General features: G+C 48.5%; 1 protein-coding gene across 1 annotated transcript in view; it reads right to left on the reverse strand.

The window, feature by feature from the left end:
• Positions 1 to 22,929, reverse strand: part of LOC140720744 (NACHT, LRR and PYD domains-containing protein 3-like) — a 93,376-nt gene extending 70,447 nt beyond the window's left edge. The window contains exons 1-3 of the mRNA XM_073035573.1: positions 22,631 to 22,929; positions 22,466 to 22,531; positions 19,189 to 20,923 (exon numbers count right to left, since the gene is read on the reverse strand). Coding sequence (XP_072891674.1) covers positions 19,189 to 20,923; positions 22,466 to 22,531; positions 22,631 to 22,706 — 1,877 coding nt within the window. The 5' untranslated portion in view covers positions 22,707 to 22,929. The remainder of the gene's footprint in view (positions 1 to 19,188; positions 20,924 to 22,465; positions 22,532 to 22,630) is intronic.
• Between the last annotated feature and the right edge of the window lie 2,328 nt (positions 22,930 to 25,257).

Genomic DNA, 25,257 nt, shown 5'->3' on the forward strand with positions numbered 1-25,257 from the left:
TCAGTCACTGAAGGTGAATGAGCAAGTGCAGCAGGCAGTGAAGAAGGCTAATGTAATGTTCGCCTTTATTACAAAGGGAATTGAGTACAAGAGGAAGGAAATCCTCTTGCATTTGTACAGAGCCCTGGTAAGACCACACCTGGAGTATTGTGTACAGATTTGGTCTCCAGGGTTAAGGAAGGACATCCTGGCTGTAGAGGAAGTGCAGCGTAGATTCACGAGGTTGATTCCTGGGATGTCTGGACTGTCTGCCGCAGAGAGGTTAGAGAGACTGGGCTTGTACACACTGGAATTAAGGAGATTGAGAGGGGATCTGATTGAAACATATAAGATTATTAAGGGATTGGACAAGATAGAGGCAGGAAATATGTTCCAGATGCTGGGAGAGTCCAGTACCAGAGGGCATGGTTTGAGAATAAGGGGTAGGTCATTTAGGACAGAGTTAAGGAAAAACTTCTCCCAGAGAGTTGTGGGGTTCTGGAATGCACTGCCTCGGAAGTAGTGGAGGCCAATTCTCTGGATGCTTTCAAGAAGGAGCTAGATAGGTATCTTATGGATAGGGGAATCAAGAGATATGGGGACAATGCAGGAACCGGGTATTGATAGGAGATGATCAGCCATGATCTCAAAATGGCGGTGCAGGCTCGAAGGGCCGAATGGTCTACTTCTGCACCTATTGTCTATTGTCCATTGTCCCACAGGAGGAAGGGGGCTGGGGAAGAGAGATCCCACAGGAGGATGGGGGATGTGGAAGAGAGATCCCACAGGAGGAAGCAGAATCAGGAAGAGAGATCCAACAGGTGGTAGGGGGATGGGAAAGAGAGATACCACAGAGGAAGGGGATTCGGAAGAGAATTCCCACAGAAGGAAGGGATATGGGGAAGAGAGATCCCACAGGAGGAAGGGGGATGGGGAAGAGAGATCCCACAGGAGGAAGGGGGATGGGGAAGAGAGATCCTACAGGAGGAAGGGGATGGGAAAGAGAGATCCCACAGGAGGAAGGGGGATGGGGAAGAGAGATCCTACAGGAGGAAGGGGGATGGGGAAGAGAGATCCTACAGGAAGAAGAGGATGGGAAAGCGATATCCCACAGGAGGAAGAGGGATTGGGAAGAGAGATCCCAAGAGGAGGAAGTGGCTATAGTAGAGAGATCCCGCAGTAGGAAGGGAGATCGAAGGGGAGGAAGGAGATCGGGAAAAGAAATCTACATGGGGAAGCAGATGGGGAAGAGAGATCCCACAGGAAGAAAGGAATGGGGAAGAGATATCCCACAGGAGGAAGGAGATCGCGAAAAGAGATCCCTCAGGAGGAAGGTGAATGGGGAAGAGAGATCCCACAGGAGGAAGCTGGATGTTGATAAGTGATCCCGCAGTAGGAAATGGAATGGGGAAAAGAGATACTACAGTTATGGGGGGATTAGGAAGAGAGTTCCCACAGGTGGAAGGGGGATAGGAAAGAGTGATCCTACGGGAGGAATGGGGATGGGAAGGAGAGATCCCACAGGAGGAAGGTGGATGGGGAAGAGAAATCCCACAGAAGGAAGTGGGATGGGGAAGACAGATCCCACAGGAAGAAGTGGGCTGGGGAAGACAGATCCCACAGGAAGAAGTGGGATGGGGAACAGAGTTCCCACAGGTCGAAGGGGGATAGAAAAGAGAGATCCTACGGGAGAAAGGGAATGGGAAGGAGAGATCCCACAGGAGGAAGGCGGATGGTGAAGGGAGATCCAACAGGAGGAAGAGGGATGGGGAAGAGAGATCCTATAGGAGGAAGGGGGATGGGTAAAGGAGATCCTACACGAGGAAGGGGATGGGGAAGAGATCCTATAGGAGGAAGGGGGATGGGGAAGAGAGATCCCACAGGAGGAAGGGGGATGGGGAAGAGAGATCCCACAGGAGGAAGTGGGATGGGGAACAGAGTTCCCACAGGTCGAAGGGGGATGGAAAAGAGAGATCCTACAGGAGGAAGGGGGATGGGGAAGAGAGATCCCACAGGAGGAAGGGAATGGGGAAGAGAGATCCCACAGGAGGAAGGGGATGGGGAAGAGAGATCCTATAGGAGGAAGGGGGATGGGGAAGAGAGATCCCACAGGAGGAAGGGGATGGGGAAGAGAGATCCCACAGGAGGAAGGGGATGGGGAAGAGAGATCCCACTCGAGGAAGGGGGATAGGAAAGAGTGATCCTACGGGAGGAATGGGGATGGGAAGGAGAGATCACACAGGAGGAAGGTGGATGGGGAAGAGAAATCCCACAGAAGGAAGTGGGATGGGGAAGAGAGATCCCACAGGAGGAAGGGGATGGGGAACAGAGTTCCCACAGGTCGAAGGGGGATAGAAAAGAGGGATCCTACGGGAGAAAGGGAATGGGAAGGAGAGATCCCACAGGAGCAAGGCGGATGGGGAAGGGAGATACTACAGTTATGGAAGGATGGGGAAGGAGAAATACCACAGGTGGAAGGGGGATAGGAAAGAGAGATCCTACAGGAGGAAGGGGAATGAGAAAGAGAGTTCCCATAGGAGCAAGGGAGATCCCAAAGGAGGAAGGGGGCTTGGGAGGAGAGATCCAACAGGAGGTCGGGGGATGGGGAAGAGAGATCCCATAGGAGGAAGGGGGCTGGGGTAGAGAGATCCCACAGGAGGAGGGAGATGGGGAAAAGAGATCATGCAGTAGAAAGGGGGATGGGGAAGAGAGATCCCACAGGAGGAAGGGGAGTGGGGAAGAGATCCCACAGGAGGACGGGGATGGGGAAGAGAGATCCCACAGGTGGAAATGGATGGGGAAAAAGAGATCCCTCCGGAGGAAAGGGGGATAGGGAAGAGAGATCCCACAGGAGGAAGAGGGATGGGGGACAGAGATCCCACAGGATGAAGGACGATGGGGAAGAGAAATGCCACAGGAGGAAGGGGGATGGGTAAGTGAGATCCCACAAGAGGAAGGGGGATGGGTAAGTGAGATCCCATAGGAGGAAGGGGGATGGGGAAGAGAGATGCCACAGGATGAAGGCAATGGGGAAGAGAGATCCCACAGGAGGAAGGGGGATGGGGAAGAGAGATCCCACATGAGGAAGGGGGATGTGGAAGAGACATCTGACAGGAGGAAGGGGACTGGGAAGAGAGATCCGACAGGAGGAAGGAGAATGGGGAAGAGAGATCTGACAGGCAGAAAGCGGATGGGGAAAAGTGATCCCAAAGGAGGAAGGGGGACTGGGAAGACAGATCCCACAGCAGGAAGGGGGATGGGGAAGAGTGATCCCTCTGGAGGAAGGAGGAAGGGGAGGAGAGATCCCACAGGAGGAAGGGGGATGGGGAATTTAACCATGCAGGTGAACTGGGAGAAACAGTTTGGTGCTGGACCCCAGGATAGGGAGTTTGTAGAGTGCCTACGGGATGCATTCTTGGAACAGCTTGTACGAGAGCCGACCAGGGACAAGGCTATTCTGGATTTAGTCTTGTGTAATGAACAGGATTTGATAAGCGATCTTGAAGTAAAGGAGCCATTAGGAGGTAGTGACCATAACATGATATGATTTTATCTACAGTTTGAGAAGGATAAGGGCAGCTCGGAGGTGTCAGTGTTGCAGTTGAACAGGGGAAACTATGGAGCCATGAGGGAGGAGCTGGCCAAAGTTGACTGGACGGATAGCCTAGCAGAAAAGACAGTGGAACAGCAATGGCAGGTATTCTTGGGAATAATGCATAAGGTGCAAAATCAGTTCATCCCCAGAGAAGGAAGGATTCAAAGGGGAGAAAGGGGCCACAGTGGTTGACAAAGGAAGTCAGAGATTGCATAGCATTAAAAAAAAGGAAGTATGACAGAGCTAAGGTGAGTGGGAGGACAGATGATTGGGAAGTTTTCAAGGAACAACAGAACTTAACTAAAAAGGCAATACGGGGAGAAAAAATGAGGTACGAACGCAAGCTAGCCAGGAATATAAAGGAAGATAGCAAGAGCTTTTTTAGGTATGTGAAGAGAAAGAAGATAGTTAAGAACAATGTTGGGCCCTTGAAGAATGAATTGGGTGAAATAGTTATGGGAAACAGAGAAATGGCAGAAGAATTTAATGAGTACTTTAGATCTGTCTTCACTAGGGAAGACACAAGCAATCTCCCAGATGTATGGATGGGCCAAGGACATAGGGTAACAGAGGAAATGAAACAGATTGACATTAGGAAGGAAACGGTGATGAGTAGACTGATGGGACTGAAGGCTGACAAATCCCCAGGTCCAGATGGTCTGCATCCTTGGGTACTAAAGGAGGTGGCCCTGGAAATTGCTGATGCATTGGTAATCATTTTCCAATGTTCCTTAGATTCAGGATCAGTTCCTGAGGATTGGAGAATGGCTAATGTTATCCCATTTTTTAAGAAAGGAGGGAGGGAGAAAACAGAGAAGTATCGACCTGTCAGCCTGACATCAGTGGTGGGGAAGATGCTAGAGTCCATTATTAAAGATGAAATAGTGGCATATCTAGATAGCAGTGATAGGATTGGGCCGACCAGCATGGATTTACCAAGGGTAAATCATGCTTGACTAATCTGTTGGAGTTTTTCGAGGATGTAACCAGGAAGTTGGACGGGTGAGATCCAGTGGATGTAGTCTACCTCGATTTTCAGAAGGCATTTGATAAGGCCCCACATAGGAGATTGGTGGGTAAAATCAAAGCTCAGGGCATCGGGGGGAAGACATTGACATGGATAGAAAACTAGTTGGCAGATAGAAAGCAAAGGGTAACGGTGAATGAGTGTTTCTCAGAATGGCAGGTGGTGACTAGTGGGGTGCCACAGGGCTCGGTATTGGGACCACAGCTGTTTACAATTTACATCAACGATTTAGATGAAGGCATTGAGAATAACATCAGCAAATTTGCTGATGATACTAAGCTGGGTAGCAGTGTGACATGTGATGAGGATGTTAGGAGAATTCAGGCTGACTTGGATAGGCTGGGTGAGTGGGCAGATACTTGGCAGATGACGTTTAATGTGAATAAGTGTGAGGTTATCCACTTTGGGAGTAAGAACAGGAAGGCAGATTATTATCTGAACGGTGTAGAGTTGTGTAAGGGAGTAACACAAAGAGATCTCGGAGTCCTTGTTCATCAGTCACTGAAGGTGAATGAGCAAGTGCAGCAGGCAGTGCAGAAGGCTAATGGAATGCTGGCCTTTATTACAAAGGGAATTGAGTACAAGAGCAAGGAAATCCTCTTGCATTTGTACAAAGCCCTGGTGAGACCACACCTGGAGTATTGTGTACAGATTTGGTCTCCAGGTTTAAGGAAGGACATCCTGGCTGTAGAGGAAGTGCAGCGTAGATTCACGAGGTTAATTCCTGGGATGTCTGGACTGTCTGCCGCAGAGAGGTTAGAGAGACTGGGCTTGTACACACTGGAATTAAGGAGATTGAGAGGGGATCTGATTGCAACATATAAGATTATTAAGGGATTGGACAAGATAGAGGCAGGAAATATGTTCCAGATGCTGGGAGAGTCCAGTACCAGAGGGCATGGTTTGAGAATAAGGGGTAGGTCATTTAGGACAGAGTTAAGGAAAAAACTTCTTCTTCCAGAGAGTTGTGGGGGCCTGGAATGCATTGCTTCGGAAAGCAGTGCAGGCCAATTCTCTGGATGCTTTAAAGAAGGAGCTAGATAGGTATCTTATGGATAGGGTAATCAAGGGATATGGGGACAATACAGGAACCGGGTATTGATAGGAGATGATCAGCCATGATCTCAAAATGGCGGTGCAGGCTCGAAGGGCCGAATGGTCTACTTCTGCACCTATTGTCTATTGTCCATTGTCCCACAGGAGGAAGGTGGCTGGGGAAGAGAGATCCCACAGGAGGATGGGGGATGTGGAAGAGAGATCCCACAGGAGGACGGGGATGGGGAAGAGAGATGCCACAGGAGGATGGGGGATGGGGAGGAAATGTCCAGCAGGAGGAAGTGGATGGGGAAGAGTGATCCCACAGGAGGAAGCAGAATCAGGAAGAGAGATCCAACAGGAGGTAGGGGGATGGGAAAGAGAGATACCATAGGAGGAAGGGGATTCGGAAGAGAATTCCCACAGAAGGAAGGGAGATGGGGATGAGAGATCCCACAAGAGGATGGGGGATGGGGAAGAGAGATCCCACAGGAGGAAGGGGTATGGGGAATTTCAACATGCAGGTGAACTGGGAGAAACAGTTTGGTGCTGGACCCCAGGATAGGGAGTTTGTGGAGTGCCTACGGGATGCATTCTTGCAACAGCTTGTACGAGAGCCGACCAGGGACAAGGCTATTCTGGATTTAGTCTCGTGTAATGAACAGGGTTTGATTAGCGATATTGAAGTAAAGGAGCCATTAGGAGGTAGTGACCATAACATGATATGTTTTTATCTGCAGTTTGAGAAGGATAAGGGCAGCTCGGAGGTGTCAGTGTTGCAGTTGAACAGGGGAAACTATGGAGCCATGAGGGAGGAGCTGGCCAAAGTTGACTGGACGGATAGCCTAGCAGAAAAGACAGTGGAACAGCAATGGCAGGTATTCTTGGGAATAATGCGCAAGGTGCAAAATCAGTTCATCCCCAGAGAAGGAAGGATTCAAAGGGGGGAAAGGGGCCACAGTGGTTGACAAAGGAAGTCAGAGATTGCATAGCATTAAAAAAAAGGAAGTATGACAGAGCTAAGGTGAGTGGGAGGACAGATGATTGGGAAGTTTTCAAGGAACAACAGAACTTAACTAAAAAGGCAATACGGGGAGAAAAAATGAGGTACGAACGCAAGCTAGCCAGGAATATTAAGGAAGATAGCAAGAGCTTTTTTAGGTATGTGAAGAGAAAGAAGATAGTTAAGAACAATGTTGGGCCCTTGAAGAATGAATTGGGTGAAATAGTTATGGGAAACAGAGAAATGGCAGAAGAATTTAATGAGTACTTTAGATCTGTCTTCACTAGGGAAGACACAAGCAATCTCCCAGATGTATGGATGGGCCAAGGACATAGGGTAACAGAGGAAATGAAACAGATTGACATTAGGAAGGAAACGGTGATGAGTAGACTGATGGGACTGAAGGCTGACAAATCCCCAGGTCCAGATGGTCTGCATCCTTGGGTACTAAAGGAGGTGGCCCTGGAAATTGCTGATGCATTGGTAATCATTTTCCAATGTTCCTTAGATTCAGGATCAGTTCCTGAGGATTGGAGAATGGCTAATGTTATCCCATTTTTTAAGAGAGGGAGGGAGAAAACAGAGAAGTATCGACCTGTCAGCCTGACATCAGTGGTGGGGAAGATGCTAGAGTCCATTATTAAAGATGAAATAGTGGCATATCTAGATAGCAGTGATAGGATTGGGCCGACCAGCATGGATTTACCAAGGGTAAATCATGCTTGACTAATCTGTTGGAGTTTTTCGAGGATGTAACCAGGAAGTTGGACGGGTGAGATCCAGTGGATGTAGTCTACCTCGATTTTCAGAAGGTATTTGATAAGGCCCCACATAGGAGATTGGTGGGTAAAATCAAAACTCAGGGCATCGGGGGGAAGACATTGACATGGATAGAAAACTGGTTGGCAGATAGAAAGCAAAGGGTAGCGGTGAATGGGTGTTTCTCGGAATGGCAGGTGGTGACTAGTGGGGTGCCACAGGGCTCGGTATTGGGACCACAGCTGTTTACAATTTACATCAACGATTTAGATGAAGGCATTGAGAATAACATCAGCAAATTTGCTGATGATACTAAGCTGGGTGGCATTGTGACATGTGATGAGGATGTTAGGAGAATTCAGGGTGACTTGGATAGGCTGGGTGAGTGGGCAGATACTTGGCAGATGACGTTTAATGTGAATAAGTGTGAGGTTATCCACTTTGGGAGTAAGAACAGGAAGGCAGATTATTATCTGAACGGTGTAGAGTTAGGTAAGGGAGAAATACAAAGAGATCTAGGAGTCCTTGTTCATCAGTCACTGAAGGTGAATGAGCAAGTGCAGCAGGCAGTGAAGAAGGCTAATGTAATGTTCGCCTTTATTACAAAGGGAATTGAGTACAAGAGGAAGGAAATCCTCTTGCATTTGTACAGAGCCCTGGTAAGACCACACCTGGAGTATTGTGTACAGATTTGGTCTCCAGGGTTAAGGAAGGACATCCTGGCTGTAGAGGAAGTGCAGCGTAGATTCACGAGGTTGATTCCTGGGATGTCTGGACTGTCTGCCGCAGAGAGGTTAGAGAGACTGGGCTTGTACACACTGGAATTAAGGAGATTGAGAGGGGATCTGATTGAAACATATAAGATTATTAAGGGATTGGACAAGATAGAGGCAGGAAATATGTTCCAGATGCTGGGAGAGTCCAGTACCAGAGGGCATGGTTTGAGAATAAGGGGTAGGTCATTTAGGACAGAGTTAAGGAAAAACTTCTCCCAGAGAGTTGTGGGGTTCTGGAATGCACTGCCTCGGAAGTAGTGGAGGCCAATTCTCTGGATGCTTTCAAGAAGGAGCTAGATAGGTATCTTATGGATAGGGGAATCAAGAGATATGGGGACAATGCAGGAACCGGGTATTGATAGGAGATGATCAGCCATGATCTCAAAATGGCGGTGCAGGCTCGAAGGGCCGAATGGTCTACTTCTGCACCTATTGTCTATTGTCCATTGTCCCACAGGAGGAAGGGGGCTGGGGAAGAGAGATCCCACAGGAGGATGGGGGATGTGGAAGAGAGATCCCACAGGAGGAAGCAGAATCAGGAAGAGAGATCCAACAGGTGGTAGGGGGATGGGAAAGAGAGATACCACAGAGGAAGGGGATTCGGAAGAGAATTCCCACAGAAGGAAGGGATATGGGGAAGAGAGATCCCACAGGAGGAAGGGGGATGGGGAAGAGAGATCCCACAGGAGGAAGGGGGATGGGGAAGAGAGATCCTACAGGAGGAAGGGGATGGGAAAGAGAGATCCCACAGGAGGAAGGGGGATGGGGAAGAGAGATCCTACAGGAGGAAGGGGGATGGGGAAGAGAGATCCTACAGGAAGAAGAGGATGGGAAAGCGATATCCCACAGGAGGAAGAGGGATTGGGAAGAGAGATCCCAAGAGGAGGAAGTGGCTATAGTAGAGAGATCCCGCAGTAGGAAGGGAGATCGAAGGGGAGGAAGGAGATCGGGAAAAGAAATCTACATGGGGAAGCAGATGGGGAAGAGAGATCCCACAGGAAGAAAGGAATGGGGAAGAGATATCCCACAGGAGGAAGGAGATCGCGAAAAGAGATCCCTCAGGAGGAAGGTGAATGGGGAAGAGAGATCCCACAGGAGGAAGCTGGATGTTGATAAGTGATCCCGCAGTAGGAAATGGAATGGGGAAAAGAGATACTACAGTTATGGGGGGATTAGGAAGAGAGTTCCCACAGGTGGAAGGGGGATAGGAAAGAGTGATCCTACGGGAGGAATGGGGATGGGAAGGAGAGATCCCACAGGAGGAAGGTGGATGGGGAAGAGAAATCCCACAGAAGGAAGTGGGATGGGGAAGACAGATCCCACAGGAAGAAGTGGGCTGGGGAAGACAGATCCCACAGGAAGAAGTGGGATGGGGAACAGAGTTCCCACAGGTCGAAGGGGGATAGAAAAGAGAGATCCTACGGGAGAAAGGGAATGGGAAGGAGAGATCCCACAGGAGGAAGGCGGATGGTGAAGGGAGATCCAACAGGAGGAAGAGGGATGGGGAAGAGAGATCCTATAGGAGGAAGGGGGATGGGTAAAGGAGATCCTACACGAGGAAGGGGATGGGGAAGAGATCCTATAGGAGGAAGGGGGATGGGGAAGAGAGATCCCACAGGAGGAAGGGGGATGGGGAAGAGAGATCCCACAGGAGGAAGTGGGATGGGGAACAGAGTTCCCACAGGTCGAAGGGGGATGGAAAAGAGAGATCCTACAGGAGGAAGGGGGATGGGGAAGAGAGATCCCACAGGAGGAAGGGAATGGGGAAGAGAGATCCCACAGGAGGAAGGGGATGGGGAAGAGAGATCCTATAGGAGGAAGGGGGATGGGGAAGAGAGATCCCACAGGAGGAAGGGGATGGGGAAGAGAGATCCCACAGGAGGAAGGGGATGGGGAAGAGAGATCCCACTCGAGGAAGGGGGATAGGAAAGAGTGATCCTACGGGAGGAATGGGGATGGGAAGGAGAGATCACACAGGAGGAAGGTGGATGGGGAAGAGAAATCCCACAGAAGGAAGTGGGATGGGGAAGAGAGATCCCACAGGAGGAAGGGGATGGGGAACAGAGTTCCCACAGGTCGAAGGGGGATAGAAAAGAGGGATCCTACGGGAGAAAGGGAATGGGAAGGAGAGATCCCACAGGAGCAAGGCGGATGGGGAAGGGAGATACTACAGTTATGGAAGGATGGGGAAGGAGAAATACCACAGGTGGAAGGGGGATAGGAAAGAGAGATCCTACAGGAGGAAGGGGAATGAGAAAGAGAGTTCCCATAGGAGCAAGGGAGATCCCAAAGGAGGAAGGGGGCTTGGGAGGAGAGATCCAACAGGTCGGGGGATGGGGAAAGAGAGATCCCATAGGAGGAAGGGGGCTGGGGTAGAGAGATCCCACAGGAGGAGGGAGATGGGGAAAAGAGATCATGCAGTAGAAAGGGGGATGGGGAAGAGAGATCCCACAGGAGGAAGGGGAGTGGGGAAGAGATCCCACAGGAGGACGGGGATGGGGAAGAGAGATCCCACAGGTGGAAATGGATGGGGAAAAAGAGATCCCTCCGGAGGAAAGGGGGATAGGGAAGAGAGATCCCACAGGAGGAAGAGGGATGGGGGACAGAGATCCCACAGGATGAAGGACGATGGGGAAGAGAAATGCCACAGGAGGAAGGGGGATGGGTAAGTGAGATCCCACAAGAGGAAGGGGGATGGGTAAGTGAGATCCCATAGGAGGAAGGGGGATGGGGAAGAGAGATGCCACAGGATGAAGGCAATGGGGAAGAGAGATCCCACAGGAGGAAGGGGGATGGGGAAGAGAGATCCCACATGAGGAAGGGGGATGTGGAAGAGACATCTGACAGGAGGAAGGGGACTGGGAAGAGAGATCCGACAGGAGGAAGGAGAATGGGGAAGAGAGATCTGACAGGCAGAAAGCGGATGGGGAAAAGTGATCCCAAAGGAGGAAGGGGGACTGGGAAGACAGATCCCACAGCAGGAAGGGGGATGGGGAAGAGTGATCCCTCTGGAGGAAGGAGGAAGGGGAGGAGAGATCCCACAGGAGGAAGGGGGATGGGGAATTTAACCATGCAGGTGAACTGGGAGAAACAGTTTGGTGCTGGACCCCAGGATAGGGAGTTTGTAGAGTGCCTACGGGATGCATTCTTGGAACAGCTTGTACGAGAGCCGACCAGGGACAAGGCTATTCTGGATTTAGTCTTGTGTAATGAACAGGATTTGATAAGCGATCTTGAAGTAAAGAAGCATTAGGAGGTAGTGACCATAACATGATATGATTTTATCTGCAGTTTGAGAAGGATAAGGGCAGCTCGGAGGTGTCAGTGTTGCAGTTGAACAGGGGAAACTATGGAGCCATGAGGGAGGAGCTGGCCAAAGTTGACTGGACGGATAGCCTAGCAGAAAAGACAGTGGAACAGCAATGGCAGGTATTCTTGGGAATAATGCATAAGGTGCAAAATCAGTTCATCCCCAGAGAAGGAAGGATTCAAAGGGGAGAAAGGGGCCACAGTGGTTGACAAAGGAAGTCAGAGATTGCATAGCATTAAAAAAAAGGAAGTATGACAGAGCTAAGGTGAGTGGGAGGACAGATGATTGGGAAGTTTTCAAGGAACAACAGAACTTAACTAAAAAGGCAATACGGGGAGAAAAAATGAGGTACGAACGCAAGCTAGCCAGGAATATAAAGGAAGATAGCAAGAGCTTTTTTAGGTATGTGAAGAGAAAGAAGATAGTTAAGAACAATGTTGGGCCCTTGAAGAATGAATTGGGTGAAATAGTTATGGGAAACAGAGAAATGGCAGAAGAATTTAATGAGTACTTTAGATCTGTCTTCACTAGGGAAGACACAAGCAATCTCCCAGATGTATGGATGGGCCAAGGACATAGGGTAACAGAGGAAATGAAACAGATTGACATTAGGAAGGAAACGGTGATGAGTAGACTGATGGGACTGAAGGCTGACAAATCCCCAGGTCCAGATGGTCTGCATCCTTGGGTACTAAAGGAGGTGGCCCTGGAAATTGCTGATGCATTGGTAATCATTTTCCAATGTTCCTTAGATTCAGGATCAGTTCCTGAGGATTGGAGAATGGCTAATGTTATCCCATTTTTTAAGAAAGGAGGGAGGGAGAAAACAGAGAAGTATCGACCTGTCAGCCTGACATCAGTGGTGGGGAAGATGCTAGAGTCCATTATTAAAGATGAAATAGTGGCATATCTAGATAGCAGTGATAGGATTGGGCCGACCAGCATGGATTTACCAAGGGTAAATCATGCTTGACTAATCTGTTGGAGTTTTTCGAGGATGTAACCAGGAAGTTGGACGGGTGAGATCCAGTGGATGTAGTCTACCTCGATTTTCAGAAGGCATTTGATAAGGCCCCACATAGGAGATTGGTGGGTAAAATCAAAGCTCAGGGCATCGGGGGGAAGACATTGACATGGATAGAAAACTAGTTGGCAGATAGAAAGCAAAGGGTAACGGTGAATGAGTGTTTCTCAGAATGGCAGGTGGTGACTAGTGGGGTGCCACAGGGCTCGGTATTGGGACCACAGCTGTTTACAATTTACATCAACGATTTAGATGAAGGCATTGAGAATAACATCAGCAAATTTGCTGATGATACTAAGCTGGGTAGCAGTGTGACATGTGATGAGGATGTTAGGAGAATTCAGGCTGACTTGGATAGGCTGGGTGAGTGGGCAGATACTTGGCAGATGACGTTTAATGTGAATAAGTGTGAGGTTATCCACTTTGGGTGTAAGAACAGGAAGGCAGATTATTATCTGAACGGTGTAGAGTTGGGTAAGGGAGTAACACAAAGAGATCTCGGAGTCCTTGTTCATCAGTCACTGAAGGTGAATGAGCAAGTGCAGCAGGCAGTGCAGAAGGCTAATGGAATGCTGGCCTTTATTACAAAGGGAATTGAGTACAAGAGCAAGGAAATCCTCTTGCATTTGTACAAAGCCCTGGTGAGACCACACCTGGAGTATTGTGTACAGATTTGGTCTCCAGGTTTAAGGAAGGACATCCTGGCTGTAGAGGAAGTGCAGCGTAGATTCACGAGGTTAATTCCTGGGATGTCTGGACTGTCTGCCGCAGAGAGGTTAGAGAGACTGGGCTTGTACACACTGGAATTAAGGAGATTGAGAGGGGATCTGATTGCAACATATAAGATTATTAAGGGATTGGACAAGATAGAGGCAGGAAATATGTTCCAGATGCTGGGAGAGTCCAGTACCAGAGGGCATGGTTTGAGAATAAGGGGTAGGTCATTTAGGACAGAGTTAAGGAAAAAACTTCTTCTTCCAGAGAGTTGTGGGGGCCTGGAATGCATTGCTTCGGAAAGCAGTGCAGGCCAATTCTCTGGATGCTTTAAAGAAGGAGCTAGATAGGTATCTTATGGATAGGGTAATCAAGGGATATGGGGACAATACAGGAACCGGGTATTGATAGGAGATGATCAGCCATGATCTCAAAATGGCGGTGCAGGCTCGAAGGGCCGAATGGTCTACTTCTGCACCTATTGTCTATTGTCCATTGTCCCACAGGAGGAAGGTGGCTGGGGAAGAGAGATCCCACAGGAGGATGGGGGATGTGGAAGAGAGATCCCACAGGAGGACGGGGATGGGGAAGAGAGATGCCACAGGAGGATGGGGGATGGGGAGGAAATGTCCAGCAGGAGGAAGTGGATGGGGAAGAGTGATCCCACAGGAGGAAGCAGAATCAGGAAGAGAGATCCAACAGGAGGTAGGGGGATGGGAAAGAGAGATACCATAGGAGGAAGGGGATTCGGAAGAGAATTCCCACAGAAGGAAGGGAGATGGGGATGAGAGATCCCACAAGAGGATGGGGGATGGGGAAGAGAGATCCCACAGGAGGAAGGGGTATGGGGAATTTCAACATGCAGGTGAACTGGGAGAAACAGTTTGGTGCTGGACCCCAGGATAGGGAGTTTGTGGAGTGCCTACGGGATGCATTCTTGCAACAGCTTGTACGAGAGCCGACCAGGGACAAGGCTATTCTGGATTTAGTCTCGTGTAATGAACAGGGTTTGATTAGCGATATTGAAGTAAAGGAGCCATTAGGAGGTAGTGACCATAACATGATATGTTTTTATCTGCAGTTTGAGAAGGATAAGGGCAGCTCGGAGGTGTCAGTGTTGCAGTTGAACAGGGGAAACTATGGAGCCATGAGGGAGGAGCTGGCCAAAGTTGACTGGACGGATAGCCTAGCAGAAAAGACAGTGGAACAGCAATGGCAGGTATTCTTGGGAATAATGCGCAAGGTGCAAAATCAGTTCATCCCCAGAGAAGGAAGGATTCAAAGGGGGGAAAGGGGCCACAGTGGTTGACAAAGGAAGTCAGAGATTGCATAGCATTAAAAAAAAGGAAGTATGACAGAGCTAAGGTGAGTGGGAGGACAGATGATTGGGAAGTTTTCAAGGAACAACAGAACTTAACTAAAAAGGCAATACGGGGAGAAAAAATGAGGTACGAACGCAAGCTAGCCAGGAATATTAAGGAAGATAGCAAGAGCTTTTTTAGGTATGTGAAGAGAAAGAAGATAGTTAAGAACAATGTTGGGCCCTTGAAGAATGAATTGGGTGAAATAGTTATGGGAAACAGAGAAATGGCAGAAGAATTTAATGAGTACTTTAGATCTGTCTTCACTAGGGAAGACACAAGCAATCTCCCAGATGTATGGATGGGCCAAGGACATAGGGTAACAGAGGAAATGAAACAGATTGACATTAGGAAGGAAACGGTGATGAGTAGACTGATGGGACTGAAGGCTGACAAATCCCCAGGTCCAGATGGTCTGCATCCTTGGGTACTAAAGGAGGTGGCCCTGGAAATTGCTGATGCATTGGTAATCATTTTCCAATGTTCCTTAGATTCAGGATCAGTTCCTGAGGATTGGAGAATGGCTAATGTTATCCCATTTTTTAAGAAAGGAGGGAGGGAGAAATCAGAGAAGTATCGACCTGTCAGCCTGACATCAGTGGTGGGGAAGATGCTAGAGTCCATTATTAAAGATGAAATAGTGGCATATCTAGATAGCAGTGATAGGATTGGGCCGACCAGCATGGATTTACCAAGGGTAAATCATGCTTGACTAATCTGTTGGAGTTTTTCGAGGATGTAACCAGGAAGTTGGACGGGTGAGATCCAGTGGATGTAGTCTACCTCGATTTTCAGAAGGTATTTGATAAGGCCCCACATAGGAGATTGGTGGGTAAAATCAAAACTCAGGGCATCGGGGGGAAGACATTGACATGGATAGAAAACTGGTTGGCAGATAGAAAGCAAAGGGTAGCGGTGAATGGGTGTTTCTCGGAATGGCAGGTGGTGACTAGTGGGGTGCCACAGGGCTCGGTATTGGGACCACAACTGTTTACAATTTACATCAACGATTTAGATGAAGGCATTGAGAATAACATTAGCAAATTTGCTGATGATACTAAGCTGGGTGGCAGTGTGATATGTGATGAGGATGTTAGGAGAATTCAGGCTGACTTGGATAGGCTGGGTGAGTGGGCAGATACTTGGCAGATGACGTTTAATGTGAATAAGTGTGAGGTTATCCACTTTGGGAGTAAGAACAGGAAGGCAGATTATTATCTGAACGGTGTAGAGTTAGGTAAGGGAGAAATACAAAGAGATCTAGGAGTCCTTGTTCATCAGTCACTGAAGGTGAATGAGCAAGTGCAGCAGGCAGTGAAGAAGGCTAATGGAATGTTGGCCTTTATTACAAAGGGAATTGAGTACAAGAGGAAGGAAATCCTCTTGCATTTGTACAGAGCCCTGGTGAGACCACACCTGGAGTATTGTGTACAGATTTGGTCTCCAGGGTTAAGGAAGGACATCCTGGCTGTAGAGGAAGTGCAGCGTAGATTCACGAGGTTGATTCCTGGGATGTCTGGACTGTCTGCCGCAGAGAGGTTAGAGAGACTGGGCTTGTTCACACTGGCATTAAGTAGATTGAGAGGGGATCTGATTGAAATATATAAGATTATTAAGGGATTGGACATGATAGAGGCAGGATATATGTTCCAGATGCTGGGAGAGTCCAGTACCAGAGGGCATGGTTTGAGAATAAGGGGTAGGTCATTTAGGACAGAGTTAAGGAAAAACTTCTCCCAGAGAGTTGTGGGGTTCTGGAATGTACTGCCTCGGAAGGTAGTGGAGGCCAATTCTCTGGATGCTTTCAAGAAGGACCTAGATAGGTATCTTATGGATAGGGGAATCAAGGGATATGGGGACAATGCAGGAACCGGGCTCGAAGGGCTGAATGGTCTACTTCTGCACCTATTGTCTATTGTCCATTGTCCCACAGGAGGAAGGGGGCTGGGGAAGAGAGATCCCACAGGAGGAAGGGGGATGGGGAAAATAGATCCCACAGGAGGAAGGAGAAAGGGGAAGAGAGATCCCACAGGAGGAAGGGGGATGGAGAAGTGAGATCCCACAGGAGGAAGGGGGATGGGGAAGAGAGATCCCAGAGGAGGAAGTGGATATAGTAGAGAGATCCCGCAGTAGGAAGCTGAATCAGGAAGGGAGATCGAAGGGGAGGAAGGAGATCGGGAAATGAAATCTACATGGGGAAGCGGATGGGGAAGAGAGATCCCACAGGAAGAAAGGAATGGGGAAGAGATATCCCACAGGAGGAAGGAGATCGCGAAAAGAGATCCCTCAGGAGGAAGGTGAATGGGGAAGAGAGATCCCACAGGAGGAAGCTGGATGTTGACAAGTGATCCCGCAGTAGGAAATGGAATGGGGAAAAGAGATACTACAGTTATGGGGGGATTGGGAAGAGAGTTCCCACAGGTGGAAGGGGGATAGGAAAGAGAGATCCTGCAGGAGGAAAGGGGATATGGAAAAGAGATCCCATAGGATGAAGGGGGACTGGGAAGACATATCCTACAGCAGGAAGGGGAATGGGGAAGAGGTCCCATAGGAGTTGGGGGTTTGGGGAAGACATATCCCACTCGAGGAAGGGGAATAGGAAAGAGTGATCCTACGGGAGGAATGGGGATGGGAAGGAGAGATCCCACAGGAGGAATGCGGATGGGGAAGAGATATCCCACAGAAGGAAGTGGGATGGGGAAGACAGATCCCACAGGAAGAAGAGGGATGGGGAAGAGAAATCCCACAGAAGGAAGTGGGATGGGGAAGACAGATCCCACAGGAGGAGGTGGGATGGGGAACAGAGTTCCCACAGGTCGAAGGGGGATAGAAAAGTGAGATCCTAGGGGAGAAGGGGAATGGGAAGGAGAGATCCCACAGGAGGAAGGCGGATGGTGAAGGGAGATCCAACAGGAGGAAGAGGGATAGGGAAGAGAGATCCTATAGGAGGAAGGAGGATGGGTAAAGGAGATCCTACACGAGGAAGGGGATGGGGAAGAGAGATCCCATAGGAGGAAGTGGGATGGGGAAGAGAGATCCCACAGGAGGAAGGGGGATGGGGAAGAGATCCCACAGGTGGAAGGGGGATGGGGAAGAGAGATCCCACAGGAGGAAGTGGGATGGGGAACAGAGTTCCCACACGTCGAAGGGGGATGGAAAAGAGAGATTCCACAGGAGGAAGGGGGTTGGGGAAGGGAGATCCCACAGGTGGAAGGGGGATGGGGAAGAGAGATTCCACAGGAGGAAGGGGGATGGGTAAAGGAGATCCCACACGATTAAGGGGGATGGGGAAGAGAGATTCCACAGGAGGAAGGGGGATGGGGAAGGGAGATCCCACAGGAGGAAGGGGGATGGGGAAGAGAGATTCCACAGGAGGAAGGGGGATGGGGAAGGGAGATCCCACAGGAGGAAGGGGGATGGGGAAGAAGATCCCACACGATTAAGGGGGATGGGGAAGAGAGATTCCACAGGAGATAGGGGGATGGGTAAAGGAGATCCCACACGATTAAGGGTGATGGGGAAGAGAGATTCCACAGAAGGAAGGGAGATGGGTAAAGGAGATCCCACACGATTAAGGGGGATGGGGAAGAGAGATTCCACAGGAGGAAGGGGGATGGGGAAGGGAGATCCCACAGAAGGAAGGGGGATGGGGAAGAGAGATTCCACAGGAGGAAGGGGGATGGGTAAAGGAGATCCCACACGATTAAGTGGGATGGGGAAGAGAGATTCCACAGGAGGAAGGGGATGGGTTATCGAGATCCCAGAGGAGGAAGGGGATTTGGAAGAGAGATCCCTCAGGAAGAAGAGTGATGGGGATGAGAGATCCCACAAGAGGCTGGGAATGGGGAAGAGAGATCCCACAGTAAGGGGGATGGGGAAAGTGATCCGACAGGAGGAAAGGGATCGGGAAGAGAGATCACACAGAAGGCAGGGTGATGGGGAAGAGAGATCCCACAGGAGGAAGGGGGATGGGGAAAGTGATCCGACAGGAGGAAGGGGATGCAGAAGAGAGATACCACAGGAGGAAAGGGATCGGGAAGTGAGATCCCATAGGAGGAAGGGGGATGGGGAAGAGAGATGCCACAGGAGGAAGTGGATAGGGAAGAGAGATCCCACAGCAGGAACGGGGGTGGGGAAGAGAGATACCATAGGAGGAAGGGGGATGGGGAAGTGAGATCCCATAGGAGGAAGGGGGATGGGGAAGAGAGATGCCACAGGAGGAAGGGGGATCTGGAAGAGAGATCACACAGGAGGAAGGGGTTGGGAAGAGAGATCCCACAGGAGGAAGGGGTTCAGAAGAGAGATCCCACAGGAGGAAGTGGATAGGGAAGAGAGATCCCACAGCAGGAACGGGGGTGTGGAAGAGAAATCTGACAAGAGGAAGGGTAATGGCTAAGAGAAATCCAACAGGAAAAAGGGGGATTGGGAAGAGTGATCGCACAGGATGAAGGGGGATGGGGGAGAGTGATTGCACAGGATGAAGGGCGTGGCATTTGTCACAATTCATCTCAATCTGATTTACTGCAGTTTTACCCAAATCCGTTTACTTTGAAACGGCACAATGGAACAGTTTCACATTTCTGAGTGAGAGATAAATCAAGTTACCTCAACTCCTGGCACTTGTGCAGCCCGGGTCCCAGCCGCTGGATTCCTTCACACTGAATGTTGCATTTCTCCAGGTCGAGGTGTTTTATTGTATCACAGAATCCGATGGCATGAGACAGGACCGCGCAGTCAATCGGAGTCAGAGTCATTTCACTGAATGAAAGTGTTTTCACAGATCCCAGTGCGGCCTGAGCCAGTCCACGATTCTGAGACTCAAACAGGTAGTGCAATGTGTTCAGGAGTCTCCTTCTACCAATGTCACTCGTGTTTCCACTCTGGCGTTTAACCTTGTTCTTCAACCAGTCAATCACCCGGCAGGTTGTTTGATGAGGAAATGGACCCAGAAACTCCTCCAGGCCCCGAGCTGTCATTGGGTTGGAGAGACCAGCAACAAAACGGAGAAATACCTCAAATCGCCCATCTTTTGTCTTGTGGGCTTCAGTGAGGAATTTCAGGATATCCTTGGGATGTACAGTCAGGAATTGTGCGACTGCAGCTACAAACTCTTGGATGGTGAGGTGTGGGAATGTGTACACCACGCTCTGGGCAGAATCCTCTCTCTCCAAAAGCTCCATCAGGAACCCGGACAGGAACTGGGAAGGCTGCAGATTGAACTTGATCAAATCTCCGTCTGTAAACACAATCTTCTTCTCGGAAACTCCTCTGTAGGCCATCTGACCCACCCTGAGTAACACATCACGGGGTCTCTCAATCTCACGGCTGTGGTTTTTCAGGATGTTGTAAATATAGTAGGAGTACAGTTGAGTGATGGTCTTGGGAACTCGCTGCGGGTCCCTGACTCTTTGTGTGAAGAAGGGGCCCAGTGTCAGAGCAAGGATCCAGCAGTAGGAGGGGTTGTAGCTCATGGTGTACAAGATCTCGTTCTCCTGCACGTGTTTGAAAACAGCTGCTGCCACCGTTTGATCTTCAAAATGCCTGATGAAATATTCCTTCCGTTCCTCACCAACAAATCCCAGGATTTCAGCCCAGACACCGATCTTCGCTTTTTCCAAGAAATGTAACACAGTGGGGCGGGTGGTCACCAGCACTGAACACCCTGGGAGCAGCTTGCCCTGGATTAAACTGTACACTATGTCAGACACTTCACACCACCACTCGGGATCTGGGCACTGGTGCTTGGGTTCTGTATCTCTCCGACTGTCAGCAAAATCGATTCTGTGCTGAAACTCATCCAAACCATCGAATATAAACAGCAATCCCTCTGGGTTCTTCCAGACCTCTCTCAGTGAATTCCCGAAGTAAGGATACTGATCCAGAATCAGTTCCCTCAGGTTTATTCTGCAGTTGATAGAGTTTAAATCCCGGAATTTGAAACTGAAGACAAACTGGAACTGTTGGAATATTTTCCCCGCGGCCCAGTCATAAACAATCTTTTGTACCATTGTTGTTTTCCCGATTCCTGGCACTCCGGCTACTGCTGCAGAACTCCCAGATTTGGATTTACTGCGGGAAAAACTGCTGTGGAATAACTGAGCAGTCTGTATTTTTTCTAACGCTCCACGGAGATGTTTCTCTCTATACTCCTCGTGGTCTCTGCCTCTTGCCAGCAGCTCGTGTTCCACCAGTCTCCAATCTCGAAGAGTTGAAATGACGGTGAGCTTTGTGTATCGATCATCCAGCTGGAAAACCTTCACCTTCTCCCTCATCAGGATCGTGTTCACTCTCAGTGTTTCAGTTTGTGCCCGCAGAGTCTCCTTGTGTTTCTGTTGAACAACTTCATGGGAACAAAAACATATTCAAAATGTTAACTAGCTCAACTGACAAAGAACTTTATAACTACATTCCAATATTCAGTGTTTGAGATTACATGAATTAATTCAATGCTTCCATGGATATTAGGACAGAAAGTAAAATTCTGTTCACAGACACAGGAACTAACAGCAATGATTGTCTCAGAAAAATGTCCAATCCTGATATTCTGACGCTAATTACTGATGAAGGTGAACGTTCCCCGGATATCCTATTGCAATCCTGACTGCACTCCCGTTACAATATTCCACTATATTTAAAGCATTGTTTGCATCATTAACAGACGATGTTATTGCTGACCTGGTGTGGAAATATGGAGAGCAGGACACTGTGCATTTTGGCAAAGCTACACACTGGGGAGTCACAGGTGTCCACTGCAAACACCAATGGTGTCAAAACAGGAACAGAACATGCGGGAAATGGAGGTTTCTTTACTCAGAGATGTTCCTGATTCGGAAGAGCGTCAGCATTTAGAGAAGGCAGGATAATGGGGTTGAGAAGAATTGCGGAGCAAATTCACTGAGCTGAATGGCTTCATTATCTTCCTAAGACTTATGGTTTTAGGGAGTATCTAGAGTATTGCGTTCACTTCTGATTGTCCAGCACTGGGGATGATTGGAGAGGGTGCAGAACAGGTTCACCAGGATGTTGCTTGGATTCGATGCCATGTGAGGTAAGTAGTGGTTTGAGAAACTTGGATTGTTTATTCTGGAGTTAGAATAGAGATCTGACAGATGTTTATAAGATTGAGAGATCAGATTTGGGGTAGAGAGCCTGTATTTTACTTTCAACTTGGGATTCATGGCTCATACCAGAGGGCATTTGGTTAAGGTGAAATGGGGTAAATTTAGTGTACATGTGGGCAGATTTTTCACAGCCTGGGTCGTGTTGGAGGCAACTATGTTATAGGTTCTTCAAGGGATACGTGAATGTGCAGGAAATGTGAGGGTATGGTCAATAGCATAAGAGAGGATAACAATGTTTTTTTTGTTCTTTCCCAGATATATAAAGAGTAAAACACGTAGAGTGTTGATATCGAACCGCTGGAAAATATGTTGTAGATTTAGTAACGGGTGCAAAAGGAAATGTCAGACATACTCTGTGGAAGTCACTAGCAGAATTCCAAATTGTAAAGAGCATCAGCGGACAGAATTGAGTGCAGCTGCTATTACGAAGGAGAAGGTGCTTCGGAACCTGAAAGGTCTGAAGAGAGAAAGGTCACCTGGACTGGGTCATACAGTGTGTCAGGAGCCTGTCTGGGGATACCCAGAGCGTTAGAACCCGGAGTGGAGGGTTCAGAGACACAAGGACTGGATTAATACATCAACAGCTGGAACAGCTGGAAAAATACGCTTTACAATGTTCAGGCTGCAACGAGAGATGATCTGAATTGTAACCTGAAACCAGAGATCGGCGAATGATTGATGGTGGATTTTCTTTCCCAGATTCTGCCAAGTCACAGTCTAACATTTGAGATGTGGTGTGAACTGAGGATTTCATCACTCACCTGTCAGTTCAGTGGGTAACTCAGACAACCCTTGTGCGATGTTTATGTATTCCTCTGGGTCAGGACCTGTTTAAATCAACAAAAGAGTTCATGAAAACAGAACTAAAATAATTACAACTATTTAGTTCAATGTGCCTTTGTGTTCAGTGCGTGTTTTTAACATACCGAGCTCCTGTATTTCCCTCAGTATCCTGTCCAACTTCGGTAACTCAGTCCTCCACATCACAAAGGATTCCCACATCGCCCTCCGGGCCCGGGAGCCTTTGCCCAACACCAAACTGAGGAAGAGTCTGGAACTCTCTGCCCGGTTTCCCTTCTCTGTCAGTTCAGTGACTTTCTAGAAAAGCAAACAATTAATTTATTGTGGAGTAGATGGACAGACATGGCGAATCTCACAGATTAATATTCATCCTGGATTAATGAGCTGAGGTGAATTTGACCGACGGTCCTGATAAGATGCAAAATTAATTTTAGACTGAATGCCTGTTCAACAGTCCAGATATGCAGCCCTTGCACTTATGTCATACAACGATATGACTATTACAGCACAGTAACACAGTCCGTGCCGAGCGCTTACTCTCACCTAGTCCCACCTACCTGCACTCAGCCCATAACCCTCCATTCCCTTCCTGTCCATATACATATCCAGTTTTTTTAAATGCCACTTCTACTGTAAGCTCATTCCACACAGTTACCACTCTCTGAGTAAAGAAGTTCCCCCTCGTGTTACCCCTTAACTTTTGCCCCCAACTCTCAACTCATGTCCATTTGTTTGAATCTCGCCTACTCTCAATGGAAAAAAGCCTATCTATATCAACCCTATCTATCCCCTCATAATTTTAAATGCCTCTATCAAATGCCCCCCCCCCCCGAAACTTCAACGCTGTAAAGAATAAAGACTTAACTTGTTCAACCTTTCTCTGTACTTAGGTGCTGAGACCCAGGTAACATTCTAGTAAATCTCCTCTGTACACTCTATATTTTGTTGACATCTTTATGAATAATTCGGTGGCCAGAACTGTACACAATACTCCAAATTTGGCCTTACAAATGCCTTGTACAATTTATCTTTACTTCCCAACTCCTGCACTCAATGCTCTGATTTATAAAGGCCAGCATATCAAAAGCCTTCTTCACCAGCCTACCCACATGAGATTCCACCTTCAGTGAACTATGCACCATTATTACTAGTTCACTGTGTTTACGCACTCTTCAACGCCCTACCATTTACCATGCATGTCCTATTTTGATTAGTCCTACAAAAATAAAGCACCTCACACTTATCAGCATTAAACTCAATCTGCAAACTTTCAGCCCAATCTTCTAACTGTCCTAAATCTCTCTGTAAGATTTGAAAACTACTTCATTTTCCACAACGCCACCTATCTTAGTATCATCTGTATACTTAGTAATCCAATGTACCACCCCATCATCGAGATCATTAATGTATATGACAAACAACATTGGACCCAGTACAGATCCCTGAGGCACACCACTAGTCAACGGCCTCCAACCTGACAAACAGTTATCCACCACTACTCTCTGGCATCTCCCATCCAGCCACTGTTGAATCCATTTATTACTTCAATATTAATACCTAACGATTGAACCTTCCTAACTAACCTTCCGTGCGGAACCTTATCAAATGTCTTACTGAGGTCCGGTACACGGATAAATACAGCAGGTGTGAGAGGAGAAGGTGACTCTGAACCTGCAGTTCCCAGTGCTCCCCACCTGAACAGCTGAAACAAATCTACTGAAGACAAAGGTCTGACTGAGGTCCGGTACACTGATAAATACAGCAGGTGTGAGAGGAGAAGGTGACTCTGAACCTGCAGTTCCCAGTGCTCCCCACCTGAACAGCTGAAACAGATCTACCGAAGACAAAGGTCTGACTGAGGTCCGGTACACTGATAAATACAGCAGGTGTGAGAGGTGAAGGTGACTCTGAACCTGCAGTTCCCAGTGCTCCCCACCTGAACAGCTGAAACAGATCTACTGAAGACAAAGGTCTGACTGAGGTCCGGTACACTGATAAATACAGCAGGTGTGAGAGGAGAAGGTGACTCTGAACCTGCAGTTCCCAGTGCTCCCCACCTGAACAGCTGAAACAGATCTACTGAAGACAAAGGTCTGACTGAGGTCCGGTACACTGATAAATACAGCAGGTGTGAGAGGAGAAGGTGACTCTGAACCTGCAGTTCCCAGTGCTCCCCACCTGAACAGCTGAAACAGATCTACTGAAGACAAAGGTCTGACTGAGGTCCGGTACACTGATAAATACAGCAGGTGTGAGAGGAGAAGGTGACTCTGAACCTGCAGTTCCCAGTGCTCCCCACCTGAACAGCTGAAACAGATCTACTGAAGACAAAGGTCTGACTGAGGTCCGGTACACTGATAAATACAGCAGGTGTGAGAGGAGAAGGTGACTCTGAACCTCCAGTTCCCAGTGCTCCCCACCTGAACAGCTGAAACTGATCTACTGAAGACAAAGGTCTGACTGAGGTCCGGTACACTGATAAATACAGCAGGTGTGAGAGGAGAAGGTGACTCTGAACCTGCAGTTCCCAGTGCTCCCCACCTGAACAGCCGAAACAGATCTACTGAAGACAAAGGTCTGACTGAGGTCCGATACACTGATAAATACAGCAGGTGTGAGAGGAGAAGGTGACTCTGAACCTGCAGTTCCCAGTGCTCCCCACCTGAACAGCTGAAACTGATCTACTGAGGACAAGTCAGAGATCAAAGTCTCCATTACCATGTAGAACTCCTAGAACGTGCGGGTGATTAAT

Source organism: Hemitrygon akajei, unplaced genomic scaffold (genome assembly GCF_048418815.1).
Source record: "Hemitrygon akajei unplaced genomic scaffold, sHemAka1.3 Scf000046, whole genome shotgun sequence".
NCBI classification, from domain to species: domain Eukaryota; kingdom Metazoa; phylum Chordata; class Chondrichthyes; order Myliobatiformes; family Dasyatidae; genus Hemitrygon; species Hemitrygon akajei.